This window comes from Squalius cephalus, assembly GCF_949319135.1.
Source record: "Squalius cephalus genome assembly, chromosome: 8".
In the NCBI taxonomy this organism is placed as follows: Eukaryota; Metazoa; Chordata; class Actinopteri; order Cypriniformes; family Leuciscidae; genus Squalius; species Squalius cephalus.
In genome coordinates this window covers 11,557,948-11,579,108 of record NC_137129.1, presented here as the reverse complement: position 1 = coordinate 11,579,108, position 21,161 = coordinate 11,557,948, and the positions used below count along the sequence as shown (strand labels likewise).

Here is a 21,161-nt window from a genome sequence, read left to right as displayed (position 1 = left end):
AAACTTCAGTATCAATTTGGTACCAAAGTACTGCTACTTTTGCCAACAATCCGAACTAAATAATAAAAGCCTGTGTGCCTGCTGTAAGCTAACTGCTGCAAGGACCTACACGACTAAACATCATCCAAAATACTTCTCTCACGTGTCAAGACTCATCATCCGTGAACAGCACTTTCTGCTATGAACAATAATTGTTTCATGGTGTGATAAACTACTTTCTCAGCTAAAGAAAAACACAAGAACATGATTAAAATAATCATTTCACATGCGTTTTCCAGGACTGGAAAAATAATAAATCTTCCAGATTTTACAGCACGTGATGGAACCCTGTTTGAGGGGACAGCCATTTGTAGTTGTGTCTGAAACCATATCCACATTATCGAGCACACGCATTCAATCCCATAGACAGTGGGTCTCCAAGAGCAAGGTTGAAGGTTTTAGGGCTAAAGACAAAAAAAAAAAAAAAAGAGAGCCACTGATACCCAACATGAAATATTTAAAAGCTAAGTGGTTTGACAAATTAGAATCGCTTGATACAGATAGTAGTTGACTGAGTGCATTGCTTTACTGTTTGAGCTACTGCACATTTTTATAATACAATAAATGATTTAATATCACCCAAAGTTGCTACATGCAGGAAACTACATACAGACAAAAACCTTTCCCGATTACCAACAATGGCAGCTAGATTTTAAATTACCGTTGAACATTGTTGTATTTGCGTCCATTTATTCACAGTCCAAAAACCTGAGAACGAGCCATCAAGAAACATGAAGACATAAGCTTTGAAAGAGACACAGGAGCCAGGTCTAGAATTTATTTTTTTTTATTTTTGACATTACAAAATAGGTAAAAACAAATGCCAATTAATTAGGTATTCTCTTTGTAGTAGTACGTAATAATTTGCAGGCCGTGAGTGCACGAGTGCTTTTGGATGCACCAACTTCCAAACAAGTTTGAATAACTTTCAAAAGTGAAAAATTCTGTCCGCTCCCTTAAGTCACCGAAAGGTTTCTACAGCCCCAAAGGCATTAGTTTGCTTCTACAGAAATAAGGCCAACAACTATGCTGAAAGACGAGCACTTCAATAAGCCTAAATCCAGTTTAGCTGCATTGAAATACAGACTCGTCAATCTCCTTAAGAAAACAAAAGAATACAGACTCCTGGCACTTGTATTTCATCACTAATCCCAAGCAATTCCCATGGTTTCCCGACATTGTTTTAGGCGTGTCTGCTTATGTGGATGCTGGAAAACATGCAATGGAATGTTACTGCAGCGACAGCCAAGGTGGAGGTGTCCAACGCTTTGTCCTGGAGGACTACGGATTACTCGAGCCAGATTCCACATGGATGGATTTAATTCATTTTCATCACAGCACATTGAGAGAGACCTTTAGGAGGCTAAGTTATTACCAGCATTTCACACTGAAGAAGGTGGCCAACAGCCATGGTTCTCCAGGACATGAGCCAGAAAACATCACAACTCCTCCCTGTGCACTCAAAACCCTGACTCCCTGGAGAGTGTATACTGATTAGGTGTGAAACTAGCAAAATAGCCATGCAGGATGACAGACAGACAGACAGACAGACATTGATGTGAGCATTTCATTTGCATTCGTAAAGCCATGCTTCCTGTATTCAGCATGCACAATGTGTCGATTTTAGACCACCACACGTCTTGCACATTACCCCAGAGGCATTTTCCCAGCAGCTGTAGGCCACGTATGTCCAACGCAAACAGATATGACTGTAAACAAAGACCCATTTAGCACACACAGTTGGGTTGAGCATTTACACCTCCTTGAGACTTCGAGTTTTCTTTACCCCCTAGCATCTGTCCAGAAAATAAATATTTCCATTATCTGCTTTTGCGATTTCTCATTACGGTGAAGCCCGCATACACATCGGTCAACCTCCTACCCACATGGACCCATTGTTCGACACCACTTGAGCAGTGGCTGATGCTTATTAAAATCTGTGCTGAGGACAGATTTGTCTCTAATGCAATAAGGCATTAGTCCTGTTAGCCAGTCGGCAACCAGTGGCGGCTCCGCGGGGGACGGACACACTGTCATCGGCGGTAATTGGTCAGAATGACGGGCTCGAATCATACGTGTGCTGAGGGGAAAAAAGATGAAAGCTACAGCAATACATACTGACAGAGACATGCACAAAAGCCATGCAGTGCTAAATTCAGACTCAGCACAGCAAGGATTAGAAAAAGCTGAATTTATGGAAAGCTCTCAATTAGGGCAAGAAAGACCTTTATCCAGAATTTAAGGTTAGTATGATTTAGTTATGAACAGTTGCAAACCCCTGGAGATTTTTGTGTTTGGTTCATGAGATGGAAAATTCAATTGTGATTCACACAAACTGCAAGAGTTCCGGCAGCTTAAACCCATCCAAACATATCTACTCGAGAGCAAGACAAAAATTACCAAGGCAATTAAAGGACAAAGTCTTTGCTAAGAGATAGGGGCCGGACAGCTCTAAATTAGCATGTACGTTCCTCCGAGCGAGGAACTGGGGAAGACATGCTCGTCTTGCAGAATAAAGCACTTGAGTATTGTCTGAGGTAGACGTTTAGAGAGCCCGGACAGAATTTTTCAAGCTTGTTAAAATGATTTCTTGGCCAACATGAGCAGGTGGTCAATTTAAAGATGAAAATTTTAAGTTAAGTGTGCTTAGAAAGCACTTGAGGTGAACAGTAAAAAGAAACTTTTCAGTACAGAAAAATGACTTCTCATAACCACTGGAGAGCAGATATACACAGCACCAGACCTCAAGACTTTAACCCTTTTAAGAAGTTGCTGGTTTAAACTTTAGCTGACAGGACCAGCGATTTCTGCCATTCCACCCAGTTCAGAAGCTGTCCAGTCAGACCGTCCATGGTTCCATAAAGACTGCTGGTGTTCAAAGGTAAGATTGCTCTTACACTGCAAACAAACACTTGTCTTTTCCTGTAGGAGAATTACAAGTCAATCAGCAAAGTGACCAAAAGGGGGAGGAGCACACACACACACACACACAACTCTGAGCCAAACATCTGATTCATCTTGTATGAGATCACATCAATCAAATTAGGCCACTGAAGCTACCAGTAATTACTGAGCTGAGTACATGGTGGAAACCGGAAGCAAGCCCATTAAGGCAGTGCAGCTTCATACCATTCAGAGCTTCTTGCAGAACATGAAGATTTGGAAAGCTTTGACTCATCAGAACAGGAATGGACTAAAACTACAGAGAACAATAGGATGAAGAAAGGAAAACTGACCTGAGGAGAGGTCTGATATTCTTGTTTAAACTTTCCATTTCCAGGAATTTCCAGGCATCACAACCTGAGGGAAGAGAGAACACTATGAGCGAACAACCAAACATTGCTATAATAAACTATATTGTATAGAATAAACTCATGCAATCTTCCAAGATTGAGTCATGCAACTCAAGCTTTCCCAGGTAACATTTTCAGGTAGGACATTGAGTTTTTCAATACGTTAAACAAATCGCAAAAGAAAAAAACAGGAGCAGCATTACAAACATAGATGGATCTAGATTTGACACTGAGCACTTTTAGCATGAGTTGCATTACAATTCTGCTCTAGAATGTTAGTACACAAATATTATTATAAGCAAAATCTATTACTGCGTGTTTGTATATTTTTTTCCACTTTACTTTTATATTTTTAAACGTCTGAATATTTTAAATCATTGCACGCCGTCACCAAATACTTTTAAGTAAATAAATGTAACATTACTCACAAATTTAGGGTTAGGGTTACCTTTACAATGCTGCACTTAAGTTTAACAGTCCTCTCCTGCCCTCTTTACTAAAAGCAGCCAACGTGTCTTTGCATCAGACTTGACAAATATGGCCCCTGCAAGCTTAACTTTTAAATTCAAATTATTTCAGGCTATAATACATTTCCCATTCTGAGAGAGACCAAAAATAGAATGTCATTCAAGAAAAGTTTAATACATACCCAAGCATCGAATGCTTTAGTTCTCTCTATAGACATTAGGAAGCTATCCAGGTTATTTTAAAGAGCACAGGTCTTACCTCTAGGGTCCTTTTTAAGTATAAAAAGAGAGAGAAACATTAAAGGTGTGCTTTTAATTGTCAGATCAAACACTTTAAACAGACTCCTTTAGTGTAGTTTACGTCTTCAGACTACATGCATTGTTTTAAATTTAAAATCTGTTTTTGAAGAGGAAGAATGATTGGAACCGAAGGTTATGAGTTATTTAAAAGGCCATTTCAGATTTTATGAAGACAAAGAAAAATAAACCAGGTTAAAGTTTCATAAAAAACAATCTAGGCTTTATTGACAACTGCTGCAAAACATGTTTTGGACAGATTTAGTTACCTATTTAGGCAAGCTTACACATGTCATTCTGCATTTTATGGAGAGGATACAAATACTAAATGGCAGTAAAGTACAGTTTGGATGTGAGTTGTTTTTTTCTTTTTCCTTTTTTAAATTATATACAATAGTCGGTTTTAGCTGCAGTATCCCTTTACATAAGAAAGAGATGACCCTTGTGGAGATTGTTGTCCAAATCCTTTTTTAAAGCAGTTTTTGCATGCAGTTTATATAGCATGGTGGCATCCATGATAATCTGACTTTTGATTATTATGTTTTACATAAGTAGCCAAACATGGGTTATTCTACAGAACAGTTTTGAAGAGTAACATCTTATTTTAACAAATTAAGGATTTGAGGACATTCCATCTCAACAGCGTCTAATTGGGCTATATTTCAAAACTCTAAAATACAAGGAAAAATATTGAGGCCTAAATCTACATTTACAGCTTTTAAGACTATTTAAATCAAATGAGGAATAATCAATGGCTGTTGGAAATACCATTAAAGACATTTTGACTTTCAGTAATTTATATTCCTTATTACAAAACAGACATTAAGTTTAGGGTCTATTTGATATGCTAGTATTAAACAGAATTTTGAAATGTAGCCTACATGGGAATCTGCAACTGCACCTCAGCAGAGTTTTTAAGGTAACACAAATTAAAGTGGTGTCCTGAGACACAAAAAGTGGCTGTACAGTTGTTAGGGTTTACCTTTCAACTAAATACTTTTTCCAATCATTTGACAAACTTTTACCATCGACAAATGCAAAAAAGCAAGGGTAGGTATGAGCAGAGGAAAAGATATTTGCAAAAACAAATAAAAAAACAGCAATGTTTAAACTTTAATCCCTTCTAAAAGTTATATCGATTCTTGAGGCATTCGAATGCCATTCCGTCAAGTTTCTTTAAAGTCCGGAGTAAAAAACACAAAACGAGAAAAAAGAAAAGAAAAAAAAACGAGAAAAAAAAACAGACAATTACTTTTGTCGGGTATCTTAAAGTGTGAGCTGCCATGGGAGACAGTTATGGCGACGCGTTGGGTGACTTTCCGCTAGTCAGACTTAGTATCGTCCATAGGGGGGTTCCCTGAATCCAGGCTTAGTCGGTCTCTGAGTGGGAGCTTTTCCACCACCAACAGCGCGCTGTGTCCCGTTCCAGTCATCTTGAGCTACGGGAGCAAACACAACAGTGCAAAAAGTTAAGATAAAGCAAGCAAACAATAGCTTACTAAGATGTTTAAATAAATGAGCTTTCACGAAGCCTCAGCTTAAAAACAATACTGATCAAAATACCAAGGCAGGTCTGTGTTTGGGTGGTTTGAACTAGGGCTGCACGATATTGGAAAAAAAATTACATTGCGATATTTTTTTCCCAACGATATATATCGCGATATTGCGAGCCATCAATCCAGGCTAAAGTCAATAATTACCATTCCATGTTATTAATAATTTCACTAATAAGCAAGCTTCATTACAAGTAACAAAAAGGCCACTTAATATTTTATTCCAGAAACATATTTCTCTCAGAATTCGGTGAACGTTCTACGCAGGACCTAACGTTCTTCGGGTTCTAGGACCTGAAAAATTATGTTTTCTGTGCTGATTCAGTGACGTGTTCATGTAAACGGCACCTAGACCCAGCAAAAGTAATGATTAATAATATGTAAAATATTACAATGAGACATTTTAATTGTTTATTAATAAAGTGTTTTCTGTAAAGATGAAGTTGACAATATACTGACTCGCGATCTTCGCAGCAGTGATCGGGAGAAATGCACTTTTCATACAGATTAAATATAGCTATATTTTTTTAATGGTTCTGTTTAAAAGCAGAGATTTCTGTAGATAATAGATATATTTCTTTCTTTTTTTTTTTTCTTTTTTTTTTTAGGTGTGTGAGGCGAGTAGGCTACCTTTTACGCTGAGTTTCGGTTCATGGATCATAGCTTAATCTCGGGTTCAGGCGCTGGCTGCTATATTTAATTATTATTAATCATTATTAAATCCAGGAAATTGGATAATGAAATACTGATTAAAATTAAGATACAATTAACACAAAACGAAATTCGTTTTAAAGAAAGGCTTTGTGCTTTCTGTTTGAGGTCTCTGTGAAAGTTTTAAAGCAGTCTTTTAGTGTCGCTTTCATAACGGTCGCGTCCGTAATATCACGTAACATTGTTTTTTCCTCATAAATGCGAACACGAAAAATAAACGAATGTTTAAAAAAGACAACCATCCACAACTTTATAACACTCCAGCAAAGTAGCCTACCTCTTTTTGGTCAACATCCTCCTTTTTGTAGACGAAATAGGCTAGTCCCAAATAGCTGATTTTGACTTTTTTGCGGCGGATCCTCTTCGTCGCGCATTTTTGAATGTTGGCTGTGAGCGCGGTGAGCTGCGGCACAGCGAACCAATCACTGTGCAGGCACGCAGAACGCGCATGTCACCCCAGCAAAAAGCCATACAACAAACTCGTGTTTACTGTGTGCTACCGTTCTCTTATGGGTACTACTAACGTTACCCTTCACATCGCATGTTCCGGCGATGTGACTATCGCTCATTCGCACATCGCGATGTCGATGTTAAAACAGAATATCGTTCAGCCCTAGTTTGAACCCATTATCAACAGCAAATGAGGGGTTAAAACTTAATTGACCCTACACAGTGACAGATCAGAAAAAAAAAAAACTTAAAAAAATAAAAATAAAAACTTACCGTAGTTTTCATACCCCTCCTGTGTCTCTCCGTGTCCATAATCATAGTACTCTGGTTCTCTGGAAAAAGAACAAACACTGTTCAAACTAACTCAAGAGAAACCGGCCTAAATTTCCAAAAATAACATACTAAGCCAAGCACAATTGTGCTTTTAAGACACTGGGATGTTTCCAAAAAGCCTCCATAAACCCCAATAATTATAGGCAAAGTTGATCTTTTTGAGGAAACTTGGACTTTTGAAGTCCCAAGCCAGCAGTAATAATATTATGTGTTCAATCAACTTACGCTTGTGGCTGGCTGTAGTAGCTGTCATAGGATTCATAGCCTGGCTCTGTGTAGCTCTCGTCATAAGACTGAGGAAACGGAAAATACAATCAGTGCACTCAACACCTTCCAAAGCAAACTCAGAAGATATATTTTCTAATAAAGAAACATACATAGTCTTCGTATGAGTCTTGGGCCGGAGGGTGCGGGGCTGGTGGAGGGGGCATTCGCTGAGACGGGGCGGGTGGACGGGCACGGTTAGAAGCTGCTCCTCTGGGCGGCTGGGCTGATGGTCCACCTCTACCTGCAGGAGCTCCCCTTGCGGCTCCACCTCGAGGGGGACCACCACGGCCACCTCCACGTGGGGGCATACCACGACCCCTGCAAGAGTAAAAAGTGTTAATGTTCTACTCACCTAAATCTACAAAATGGAAGTTCTCATTGCATTAAAAATCAGGTTTAGCAGCTCAAACTAACGGTCACAATGAATATTAAATGGGTGCATGTTACCTGGGTGCCCCAGGAGGAGGAAGACCTCCACGGCCTCTGATGGGTGGCCCTCCTCGGCCTCTACCCCCATGTTCCTGACCCCCATTTAGATACTTCATCTCCATGAACTGCTCCTGGCAAATGTCATCCATCATGTCCTGTGAGACAGGCACACAGCTCACTAACATGACAACACTACAGACACTTCACAAAAACATCAATCTCAGAATATAAGAAATGAAAAAACAAAACAAAATCCAATGCTTAAAGAGCTGGACAACACAACTATATATCTCTTAACAATGAAGAACCAGCATTAGGCCTTGAGAAACACAAACTTGCATAGCTCACATGAGGCCATTAGAACAGGGCACAGAAGTTTGCTCTCAAAGGGGAAACATTGTTTTGCAAAACCTTTCAGTCTCTCAGTCCAGCTACAGGAGTGAGCACAAAAACAACCGATTTATCAGATTAAATATTAATCTGCCACCACGGGCAAAGCAAGTAGAGTTACAGTCCAACAACGCAGGCGTTTTGGACTTAAACAATGGCCCATTTGGAATTCATAAATCACAGCACTATAAACAAAGAAAGCTTAGACAAAACACATTATCAGCACTTCACTGCAAAACATGATCTCTGGGCTGCCTTTCTTGAATCCAGAGCATATTTCAGTACTTACAGGGAACAAGAACTTTTTGATCTCCTCCATGGCATGAGCCATGCGCATGTACGCCTCAGGAACAGGAGCAAACACCTCGATGAACACATGAAGCTCCATGGACAAGTGTGCGTACTTCGGCTCTCCACTTTTTCTCAAGCCATCCTCCTGAAGGACAAAAATAAGTTCAGCAGATCCAATTTACCCTTAGTTGGTGTCTTTTAACCTTCACTCACACACAGCAAGACAACCAAAATGTGATGAATCAAATAGCCTAAAACCATCCCTTTAATTTTTCAAGTTAAAAGCTACCTTAGAAAAAAGGTTGTTCTTGCAGCAATCATTCATACCTTTAAAAATAACCTCAATAGCACTTTACCTTGGTTTTGTCCCTCATGGATCCTTTCCCCAGCACAGAGATCTTAGCGCCCGTCTCCTCCTGCAGTCTCTTGATGGTGTTCCCCTGTGGTCCAAGGATCTTTCCAACAAAGTTAAACTGCACAAAGCAACAGAAAATTAAATATTAAACCCACAGCATTTGAGGAAATCTACAGCTCTTAACTTAGCCTGACTGTACTTGTTTTCAAGGACTGAAAGCTCAATAGTTTTGATCTTCCTGAACAGGACAAGATTAAATGGAATGCAAACAGATCAAAGGCTGGAGTTGTGCTCTCCTCGACACCGAAGCGAGGGGTAACATTGGGTGGACTGTGAACACGCATGAGGACAACTAAAATGGGAGGGCAAAAAAAAAAATTTCAGGAGACAGCAGAAAACATCTGTTTTTGTGCACAAATCAACAAGTGCCACTCAACAAAAAGAAAGGGGGAAAAAAATTCCAATATTTGAATTCATGGTAACAGCAGTAAGAGGTGCAGCTGACAGGTGTGAGACAAAGGTCATAAATCAAAGATCTAACAGACTCTAAAAAGAAACCGTAAGAATTAAGCCACATAATCAGCCACGCATAAATCACATACCAATCTGATTCACATACCAAAAAAAAAAGTTAGCTAGTTTCAACTGATCTGGCAAGCAAACTTTAAACACAGAAGGTCAAAGAAAAACACTGCCATGCTCTCTAAAACAGCAGAGGACTCAAACGGTCTGATCTGATCACCTCTGGCAAGTAAGCGATCACAGGACATGCACAAAGAAACATGCATTTCGAAAATATCTTAAGCCTCTTCATGACAAATTACAGGCCTTTCACAGGTTTTGGCAATCAAAGGTTTGCAAATTTGTCAAAATGCATCCCTGGGGATTGTAGACGTACCATTTCACTCTATTAGTGCTTTTCAAAACTAATTAAATTCTATAAACAAGTTTTACTTCGTCTCAAATGTTTGTACAAACATAATACCTCCCAAGAATCCTCAGGTAACCTTTGCTTGCGATAACTGAGGTGTTACACATTCCTTCCACACCAGATCGGAAGCAGCACACATGTAATCGAGTAAATCGGCACAGCAGACATGTTCCTAAATACCACAATGACACTCACCTTAGGGTACTGCTTGACTGGTATGAGAACCCTTTCCTTCAGTTTGATGTTTTTAGTCGTAAAGAGGTCCAGGTAGCTTTCTGTATCTTTCTCGGTCTCCCCATTTTGAACCCTTTCAATTTCTAAAAAGCACAAGATACATTATTAGGCATGTGATTTGAACATTTAAATGTAAATACTAAAACTACTAGATATTTGAAGACACTTTACCAATCAACTAAAATACATTTTTCAAACTGATTCCACTAAATACATTAGCACACATGTCTTGCCTTCCACATTAGACAAGGTCAGAAACTAATTGCAGAGTTAAAATCAACAAAAAGCAGTTTTGTCCCTTTTAAAATTAAAACCCTGAGTATGAATGCATCGTACTCAACAGGAATCATATATTCACTGATAACATAGGCTACATTTATTATGTTTCTCATCATGACATGAAATGCTGGATAATGATTACAAATGAATAGGCCTGAAATATTCTCCAGGTCATTTTACTTCAATGGCAAATGTATGCCTGAGACTTAAGTGTTTGCTTCAGGTTGCAAAGAAAAGTGCTTGCCTCAAAGACACTGGAAGGAAACACCAATCAATAGACTCACTAGGGAACTTTTCAATGCAAGTCTGATGCTAAACACTGAACATTTACACGCCTCTGCAAATGTAACTTATGGAACCGATCTGCTGATATAAACCACAAGATACAGTTAAACTCCCACTTCACTGATGATATAAGACGTGGTGAAACGAGGCCAGGAAAATACATTTCCTACACCAAAAAAAATCCATTTCATCTCCAGATGCAACACTTCCCACACTAAAGGCACATATGGTAAGGAACATGGTTTTTATTACTACGACAAATCCCAAACTTAAGATTTTCAGCCGGCTTCAATTTAATTTCATCGGGCTTGGACGATTTCATCTAAAGCTTTCCAGATCTTTCAGTCTAGACAAACGCGATAAGCGCATGTAACGTTAGGCTAGGACTGGATGTGTACCAAGAAACGCCACGTTGACCCATTAGACCCATTAGATACAGAGAAACAAACAATAATGTGAGGTAAAACTTTTTTTCCTTAATTGTATTGCGATATTGTAGTACGATTCACCTAAATCACTACTGTGTAATTTTATTTTACATTGAATATGATCAGTTTAAAAAAAATAAACAAGAATAATTATGTATCGTAAAGTTGCAAAAAAAGAAAAAAAAAAAAAAAAAAAGTAATTTGTACACTTTCGGTTAAACCCAATCCAGCACGCGGCTCGCAATGTACTCGAGCGGAAATGGGAATGCTGCCCGGGGGATGACGGGGTAAAACTATACAGCATTACGGCTTTCGACTTGCACAGTGGAGGATGATACAAATAACTGATATCATCCAGGAAAAAGTAGAGTTTTTCCCTCCGGGAAAAATAAATCTTGAGCTACACACAGCTTCGACAGCACGTGCCTGGTTCGAGCTAAGTACACGAACCCCCTTCCTCGCGCACTGAATCGAGACTTTGTAACGGTCGCCCTCCGTCCCACGAACGACTAACGTTACAGTCGCTCCGCTTCCCTCCAAACAAAGCTGCTATTTATCTAACTTGCATCCCGAAAAGTTACTTGGTTACACGTGCATGTCTCCCTCCTTCATTTTGACAATCGGCTTTTACCTGCTGATATAAGTTTCGTGGCGTGTGTGAACGACGCGTCCAGGGTGTCTCGTTCCGCCAGCAGCTGCGGGAGGTATTTGTTCTCGCTCTCCATGTTGAGTTTGTAAGTAAATGAAGATTTAAACACCAAACGTCCGACGATGAAACTATTTTAGTATCCACGTCCTGCAAGAGGTAATAAGAACACACGCGTGACTGCTGCTGAAGACGGTGGTGAGTCGCAATGGCTCCTGTTCTCCGCGGTGCGGCTGGAAACAGATGAACAAAAGCTTGAGACGAGCGCAAATGACTTGAACGAGCGGAAATTACGTCACGAAAACTAGACGTATGGAACCGCCCACTTTGATGTAAAAGTTTTTAGAATGTCTATTCAAAATTGATTTTGCTTTGGGTAGAGGCTGCCTGTCCTATTCATTATTTCACACACACACTAATACTATAATAATCTAAAATGTCTGAAATTACATGTGTTCATTGTGAAGTATATTAAATTACACACACACACACACACACATAACAGTGCTGGACTGGTCATAGAAAAAATGATCTATGTTCTTCCATTATATGTAAGGCTGTTATGCATGAATTAATATGCTGCTATGCTGTCTGGTTTTTGGAGACATCCACAAAGGTTTGCATAAGCTTCTGGGCTCATCTATATATTAAGTGGTACATTATGAAGGGATAGCGCACACCACATAATGTAATGTTTGCTGCCCCCCTCTGGATAAAAATGGAAAATTAATTACATTCAGGGGTTGGTGCTGAAAATTTGGTCAGTATTGATATGGCAAAATTGTAAACATGACAAATTTGCCTATCCATTGAACAATAAATTATAATATAGCAGGGACTTATAATGTATTATAATATAGTAATGATTTTAGCATGATTTAGACGTATTCATTACATTTACAAGACAATCCTGGCATATTCTATCAAATTTTGCATCCATACTATTACACTATTATTGTTTTCAGGTCATCCTTCATTTAAACACATCTGTGCTTGGTTTCCTTCATGGCTTGAGCGTTCTCTCTTTACTGTAAACACAGCTTCTCAGTGCCAGTGCTAGCGAGCGGCGAGGTCAGCCGTGGCTCAGCATTGCTAGGAGGCCAGTGAAACCTTTTTGTCCAGTGAAAGCTTTCAGAACTGTCACACCTGCTTAGGTCTTTAGCACCACTACCACCACCCTCTGCTCCCCTTTTCCCCTCAGCCTCGCTCAAGGTTAACACACTCTGTTTGTGCATGTCAGACTATTCAAACTCGTAAAGAAGTGGCTGCTGACTGCTGTGGCCTTTGAGCTTGGCTGGGCTTGGCTATATATTTTTTTTTTTTGTGCTGCTTTATCACTCTCATTCTCTCTTTTCCAGGGCCATTGTTTAAATTCACAGGGCCCATGCAAGATACAATATTTATAGGTAAGCACATAGATTTACTTGCTTACTTTCTTACTTGCTTGCTTACTTGCTCACTTTGTTTCCCTGATGTTTCTGTCACATCCTTTTATTTAAAAAGCATTTGAAGATAATTGAGTGAGTTCTTTTCTCATATTTCAGTATATTGTTCCCTCAAAAAAAAAAATGTATCATCTTCTCAGCACCTGTTAGCAGGAAACTTGTGACAAAACATCCTGTGACCTGAGGCAAACACTTCCAATTTTTTTATAAGCAATGTGTAGCAACACATTTAACAAATCTCTTCTGCTCTGCTGATAGCTGACAAATTATATTCAATTATGTTTAGGAAGTGCATTTCAAAGGAAATTTTAATTTGAGTTAACTGAAATCTAGGAGAACACATCTTTCAATATAAATACAGTGGTAATACGTTTCACATTACTACACAGGAAAAATAATTGAGTGTATTAACACATGCTAAGAGTGTATTTTATAGTACTCTGATTAACAAATTAGTAAGTAATAGCACTCAGTTGAATGTGGTTGTTCACCATTAGCTAATTTTTTTATATTGCCTAAAATACTTAGAAATATAATTATTGTGCATCATGCATAATTAATTCTAAAGTAAAGATAATGGTAAACCACTACTAATGACTCAAATAGTGCAAATCTTTCAGAAGGAATTGCTAATTATTTTGAACAGTATTCTTAAGTGGAAAAATATGATATCTCCTTGTAATGTAAGCTGTAAATTTATAAATAAGGGAATATAGTTTCTTAGTTGTTCTCAGGGAGGTTTGGAAAAAATAGTAGTTATTGATTAGCTAATAGTGAACTATGCATTCAACTGAGTGCTATTACAAATTCGTTAATCAGAGTGTCATGATAGTTAATAGCAGTGTTGGGAAAAGTTACTTCGGTAACAGTTTATTTTAAGGTGACGTAGTTACACGTTACTACATGTACTTACTATAGTAATAACAGTACATTATGCATAATTACAAGTAACTAACTATAAACCAAACCCTATTACCATAACTTTATAGTAGGTAAATGTAGTTAATTAATATTAACCAGCACTTGTTTAAGTACAATGTAACTACATCACCTTAAAATAAAGTGTACCGTTAATTTTAAAAGTATGTGTTACAATATTGTGTTACTCCCTAAAAAGTAACTAATTGTGTTACTTAGTTACTTTTTATGAAAAGTGATGCATTACTTTTTTTAATGCTATACTTTTTTCACCTGGGCTGGGCTTGCTTATTTGTTTTTTAATAACAAAAAAAAATAAAAAATCTATTTTTGGCACAGGGAATAGAACACAGGAGAAGAAAGTTCAGCACTCCTACTTCAGCAATAAAAACAAAACAATTATGAAACACAAATGTGATGTTTAAAAAGTCCTTTTTGCTTATTCATAGTTGAATTGGTTCATCGAAGGTCAGCAGCAAACACATTAATAAAGTTAATAAAGTGAGATAATGAGATTACATACATAAAGTATGTGTTATTTTAACATAAAATATTGCAGATTTGCATAATATTCAAAATATGCATTTCACTGTTTTTATTAATTTTGAGGAAAAATCTGTTTTTGTGCGATGAGTAAATGCATGATCACATATAACCATCATGTTCACACAGCACACACACAACGCCTCTGCACCTTACTCCCGATTTTTTTTCAACATGTCAGTCAATAAATGGGAAAACAAAGTAACTTGCATTACTTATTTAAAAAATGATATTTTCACATATTATGTTGTAAATTTAAAAGTAATGTGTTACTTTATAAGTTACTTGAAAAAAGTAATCTGATTACTTGTAATGCGTTACCCCCCAACACTGGTAAATATAGATTGTTACTATTGCGTTGCATTTATTCCTGTAGTTATTCAGTAATGACGGAACAGTACAGTAACATATCTTGTAATCAAGCAGTATGAGAAAAGCTCCCATGGTTTTATTAACTGCTGTGGTATTGTTTTCCTGGAAGCACTGATGTTGGAGCTGCACATCAGGCTCTGACTTCACATTGTGAAGCCGATGAATAGCCATTTCAAGCCAAATTAGAGGGCAGATCTCGCTGAGAGGAATTGTTGCACTTATTTCTTCCAATGACCCGACATCCCAGACGAAGGTCATTCATCATATTAATATCTCTCTGTATCCTATTTTTTTTTTCTCTCTTGGAATGAATTCCTTAATATAAGACAGATGTGTGCATGGATTCATCTGAGAAAGCTTCTCAGATGAAAAAGTAAAGTAAAAATGAAGATTTTAAAATAACTGAAAACCATGCAATCAGTTTGACCCAAAGGGAAGCTGAATATTGAAAAAAAAATTTAGTTAAAATTAGCACTCCCGATGTGTTTGATGTGGAATAATACAGCGCTGCTTTTTGAAGTGCCTGTATAACACACTTCTCAACATGTCACAGCTTTACAGGAGATCAGATAATTAATCAGCACAGGGTTTGATTCCCTTTAACCTGCTTAAGGGCCCCAGGCTAGATCTGTTTCTTGAGAAAGCAAAAAAAGCACAAGATGCTAATGATGCTGGAATAATCACCTGAAGTGAAAAACATTTTCAATGCTTTTCCACGCAAGCACAAACACGTACTGAGAGTGAAATGCCATGTGTAATGTGCTTTTCCCGCTCTCTCTTTGATCAGTTTCGATATAGAGCGAGTATGGAGTCTTTATCCGCTGCATATTTGAGCTCTGGTTTCACCAGCAGATCTGTAATGATAAAGAGAGATCGGGAAAAATACAGATGTTCTCTGCAGGTTCAGAGCCTGAAATTGCAGTTTCCTTATAATGATCCGTACTGCAAGAATGTCTTCTAATGGTTTGTGATTTCTCAGTTTGGTTGCTGCGATACTTAATGTTAAAGTGCAATGCACACTGGGAGTATCGAGCTGGATTTGAGTCAGGTTCAAGAAAATAAAGGGCTGGTTTTGAAAAGAGAGTTGCTAGAGATGGTGAGCACTAAATTATAAAAGATGGTGTCATAAAATTGTAATGAGCAATTAGAGAGTAGTGATAAATTTGAGAGCCTTTCAAATCATAGTTTGCAAGTTCACTCCTTGTTCGTGTTACAGGGAATCTCAAGGATTTCCGAGCAAAAATAATACAAATATGACAGATATTTTAGAAGAAAGAAAAATCTCAGATCTTGCTACAGTCTCGACAGCATTGCGATTACATGGAGAGAATATATAAATAAAATGAAAATGAAACAATTGTGAAACATAAGAAGAGTTCATTTGCAAAAACAGATAACTGTTTTGGTTTGTTTTTTTAGTTAATTTTCATAAATCATGTTTTTTTTTATTGTGCATTCAAAATAATATCAATCAAACTGCAGCTGGGTCGTTTTTATTAAAGTCCGCGTGAACCGGAAGTTGCAAACGACTTTTCTTCAGTGTTGCGACGTATTTCCCAGTGAAACGGAATATTGAACAGAGGGCAGGGTTTTACTTAGCGCTCCTCCTCTCCATCTCTCGCTCATAGCAGACTGACGGTTTGAGGGGAGTGGTTAAGCGTTTCCCAACCCAAGCCGTCAAACCTACATCATCAGAGAAGGAACGCCATTCCAGACCGGAAGTAACATTTCAGACTTTGATTAAAGATTACGACGGCAAACAATTTTTTTCTGTGTATTAACTTGCATGGATTAATTGTTCACCACAAGACTAGTAATATGCGCTAACAAAGTAAATAGGGTCAATTTTGATTTCAGTTGGACTTTAAGTAATAATAACTTTTAAAAAAATACAGGTGTGCTGAAAAGGCTAAGTAGCCTAAGTAGTTTTTTTAGTTAATTTTCATAAATCATGTTTTTTTTTTTATTGTGCATTCCAAGTAATATCAATCAAACTGCAGCTGGGTTATTTTTATTATGTAATAATAACTAAAACTTACAAAATTAAAGTTCATTAACAGTTTTTTTTATATAGCCTATTACAAGTTTGTTTTTTAGCAAAAGTAGATTACTCCACATTACATGTTTCAAAACCAAAGTAACAACAAAAAAGTAATTGCTATGGTTTAATAAAACACTCGGTTAATCGCTGTAACGTCAATCTCCTCAATTGACCTTTCGCCGGCCCCTCCCCCAAAACGGCCATTGTCCAATCACACATCATAGCAACCGTTACTATGTGAGCAGGTCCGACAAACATTAGTAAGATGGTGAAGCGTGCGCGCCCATGGCGTTCGTAAATCGGACACTAGATACCCCGAGAGATTGTCTGGAGGAGTTGTGTTCTTTCCATTCCCAAAGCCGAAAACACAAACAGTGTGGACGGCCCCACTCCCAGTTAAATGTGTCGAACATTACAAAGCATAAATACGTCTGCTGGCTGTGGTATCAATGGCTACTTAAAGTTTTTTTTGTTTTGTTTTTCTGATCTGAAAAACTATCCTATCTGTAACTCAAAAAACATAATATTGTCTGAACCGCGAGTTTTATGATCCGTTGCCCCACTAATAAATATTATGGTCTGAACTGCGATTTGATCCGTTGCCCCACTAATAAATATTATGGTCTCAACCGCGATTTTTGTGATCCGTTGCCCCCCTAATAAATATTATGGTAAGTGCATTATGAAAGACAATCAAGGAAAGTTATTTAGATGCAAATTAAGGCTATGTCTGGTTAAACAGTTATTGTGTGATTTCGTTTATTGTGCTTTGTCAACTTGAAGCATGAATTTGAGAAAGAAAATCATTTTTGGAAGAAAATGTACCACATACTTTTGTCAATGATATAAGTTATAGCTAAAAGATTGTAAAAGCTTTCAGTTCACCCTGCCTAATTGTAGTTGAAAAGTCAAATTAAGCTTAATTAATGATATAGTGACTGATCAAATAAACTACAGCATCGGGAATATACGTTAACGTTAACTCTCATGTGTTTTGCAGCATTTAAAATTTTAGTCATTGTGTTATGCGAAAAAACACACATAAGAAATTATTGCTGACAGCACTTTTATTTTCAGAGAGTTTTTTCTTTCACACAAAAACACAACAGTAAGTGTCTTTCAATGCTTTTAAACACTTGATTCCTCGTTCTTTGTCATATCACAAATGATGTGTGAACACCGGTAAGCATTAGCCTCGATAGAGACGTAGTAGTCGATCTCCTTCATTGCGTATTTTTATATTTTGAATATATCCCTTCACTGCATATACTGTAACCCCTTTTGCCTCGATCTGGAGGATATCGCGGAGGTATTGCTCCAAAAAAGGTCACTGACACGCACGGGTATACCTCTTTCCGTCATGGCAATCTGTCGCGCTGGTCGTGTTTGACCATTTGTTTGTCGGACGTAGCAACAGTAACTAAGGGGGGCGGGGCTCGGCGAAAGGTCAATTGACAAACGCCTGACAAACTTTGTTGTTGTGACTAACGTTACACGCGAAAGAGCTTTTCGGTCCCCTCACCACTAACGTGCTGCTTTAGTAAGGTTCCGTGAAAAAGTTTCAGCTTTTATTTTCCTTTTACACCCCGAAGAATATATCACGGGTCCATCAAGTTCGTTAAAATGATCCATCCTCGATCACTTTTCAGCTTTGACAAAACTAACTCCTCTCAGCTAGCACATCTTTTCGAAGTGACTAACGTTAGCATCCTTGTCACCTGACCTGAATATTGCACGCTGATTCACTAAACCGGATTTATCGGGTTGTGCTGTTCAAAAACAACAATGTGCTTGTCGGTTTCTGCTGATAAACAGTAAAACATGAACTCGCTTTGCCTTGACAGTGGACAAGACCGGCTTTTGTGACAAAACGTGGTTCAGAACGTGATATGTGTAATAACACGCAGTCAATTCATTTTTTTTTTAAACGTGGCTTTTATCGTTTTTTGCAAATGGACTCACATGACATAGGCTAATTAACATGATCTCATCTTCTCTGGTTTGTATGAGCAGATTTATACATTTAGGGGGGGTTTCCTGGACAGAGATTAAGCCTATCCTGGACTAAAATAGCCTTTTAAACCAGATTAACAGAAATTCGCTATCTCTGTCATGGTTTTAAATAGTCCTAGACTTGGTTTAAGTCCAGAGTTTAATAAACTGATTTCCCGGAGGAAGATTAGACCTTAAATTAAACTTAATAGGAGGCAGTTTCATTTCAGATTAATGTCATGTTTCAAAGAAAACACATGTAGGCCTATTACTTGGACTATGTCAGTGAAGATCGACATGTTTGTGTCTATATACAGTGTGTGTATGTGTGTGTGTGTGTATATATATATATATATATATCTATATATATATATATATATATATAGATATATATATATTAAGGCTGTCAAACGATTAATCGCATTCCAAAATAAAAGTTTGTTTTTACATAATATATGTGTGTGTACGGTGTATAATTATTTTCTATATATAAATACACACACATGCATGTATATATTTAAGAAATATTTGCATGTATATACTGTGTATATATATATTTATATTATATATTATTTATATTAGATATAAATATTTTATATATAAATAACACATTTTTCTTAAATAGATATGCATGTGTGTGTATTTATATATAGAAAATAATTATACTCCATACACACACATATATTATGTAAACACAAACTTTTATTTTGGATGCGATTAATCGCGATTAATCGTTTGACAGCCCTAATATATATATATATATATATATATATATATATATATATATATATATATATATATATATATATATATATATACATATACACACACACAGTGTGTGTGTGTGTGTGTGTGTGTGTGTGTGTGTGTGTGTGTGTGTGTGTGTTACAGGTATGTAACAGAGGCAAGCTAGAAAGTCACTCAAGGGGTACAGTACATTTGTAACTGCATAGACTATCATCCTTGTTAGCATGTCTGCCTTCCACACTGGAGACCCGGGTTCAAGTCCAGTTCAGGGTGGGTAGAGTGGTAAACTTTCCATTTGCTCACAATGTTTTTGTAAATGCAGTTTCTCGAGGGAACACAAAACATTTTGCAAGTGAACGCAAAGTTTCTTGAGGGAACACAAAACATTTGTGTGAGAACACTATTGCATTGACGCATAATTTTTTCTCCCATCTCATATTATTTTTCCTTCACCATGTCCCTTTAGGGGATTTGTAGATTCCACAGCTGCCATTTGCTTTAAAAGAGTTTTCTCTTGTTGAGTAATTTGCTGTCTTTTTCTGCTGTCATTGTTTTCCTTGAATTTGTGATTGGATTCTCAGTTCCATGCAATTTTAAGCTTTTTATCGTCCATTCCATGTTTTATAGGCAACTTTTGTCATGCTAATTCAGATTAGCACAGTTGGTTTTAAATTAATCTGGATTATTTTAGTTTAGGACTCCATTGTCCAAGTGTTAGTAATCTGTACTTAATCTGTGTTTCAGAAAGCCATTTTTTTATGACACGATTAACTATTCTAGATTAAGGCCTACTCCTGTCTTAATTTAAACCCTGTCCTGGAAACCACCCCTTAATGATTAACTGTGAAGGTTTACATTACAGAGACTTTGACACAATGTCCATCAGGATGTGTGCCGTGAACATTCTTACTTCAAGTTGTTTGATTGACTTGATTGAAACATTCTCTCAAGTGACTTTGTCTAATTGGATCAGACAGGCTTGGCCTTTGGTTTGGGTGAACGCTTGTGGCTGAACTACTATCTTTCTTTTTTACTCTGCTGGTGCACCTGACACATTCAAAACACACAATGTCGACAAGCAGTTTGAGGGAGTCACAGGCATGGTTTGAAGTAAATGGCATACTGCCAGCTTTACTTTGCTCATGAACTCAGCCATATACCTCAAGTCACGATTCAGCCGGCGTATTCCGTAGCCGCATAGCCTCACATGAACCACTGAGCAGCCGACCAAATTAGGGTTAATAGCTAGTAATTTCCTTTTCTTCTTACTTCGAATTTGTCCCGTCCTTTAGGTGGCCTCCATGTGGTGTTTGTCATTCATGTCACTCACTGTAGGCCTTCATTGGGAAGTGTGCCAAAGCATTAAAAGACTTTATAATTACTCGTGCATCAAGATTAGCCCATCCAAACAGATTTCTCTTCTCC

General features: G+C 37.7%; 2 protein-coding genes across 3 annotated transcripts in view; one reads left to right on the top strand and one right to left on the bottom strand.

Moving 5' to 3' along the window:
* Positions 1–803: 803 nt before the first annotated feature.
* On the bottom strand, positions 804–11,950 carry khdrbs1b (KH domain containing, RNA binding, signal transduction associated 1b). 2 transcript variants are annotated; one of them, XR_013822046.1, is made up of 11 exons: positions 11,664–11,927; positions 10,002–10,123; positions 8,877–8,993; positions 8,519–8,665; positions 7,858–7,994; positions 7,521–7,728; positions 7,369–7,436; positions 7,084–7,142; positions 5,349–5,535; positions 3,276–3,339; positions 804–2,961 (listed from the first exon to the last, which is right to left on the bottom strand). XR_013822046.1 is itself a non-coding variant. In XM_079879253.1 (9 exons), the coding sequence occupies exons 1-9, from the start codon at positions 11,755–11,757 to the stop codon at positions 5,429–5,431; spliced, it is 1,059 nt and encodes a 352-aa protein (XP_079735379.1). In that variant the 5' UTR covers positions 11,758–11,950; the 3' UTR covers positions 4,292–5,428. The 2 variants fall into 2 exon arrangements, 1 of the variants encoding a protein (XP_079735379.1); XM_079879253.1 differs by lacking the exons at positions 804–2,961; positions 3,276–3,339 and having other exon boundaries at positions 4,292–5,535; positions 11,664–11,950.
* Positions 10,718–21,161, top strand: part of tspan13b (tetraspanin 13b) — a 37,598-nt gene continuing 27,154 nt past the window's right edge. The window contains exons 1-2 of the mRNA XM_079879264.1: positions 10,718–10,833; positions 13,037–13,084. The gene's annotated coding sequence lies outside the window, so the exon portion shown is untranslated. The remainder of the gene's footprint in view (positions 10,834–13,036; positions 13,085–21,161) is intronic.

Excerpts from the sequence above, each read along its gene's own strand:
- khdrbs1b (XM_079879253.1), bottom strand. The coding sequence starts at position 11,757 with ATGGAGAGCGAGAACAAATACCTCCCGCAGCTGCTGGCGGAACGAGAC. Across the intron at positions 7,729-7,857 it reads CCTCCTCCTGGGGCACCCAG|GGGTCGTGGTATGCCCCCAC; the intron begins GTAACATGCACC and ends TTACTCTTGCAG. Across the intron at positions 5,536-7,083 it reads GGAGGGGTATGAAAACTACG|CTCAAGATGACTGGAACGGG; the intron begins GTAAGTTTTTAT and ends TTGCTCCCGTAG.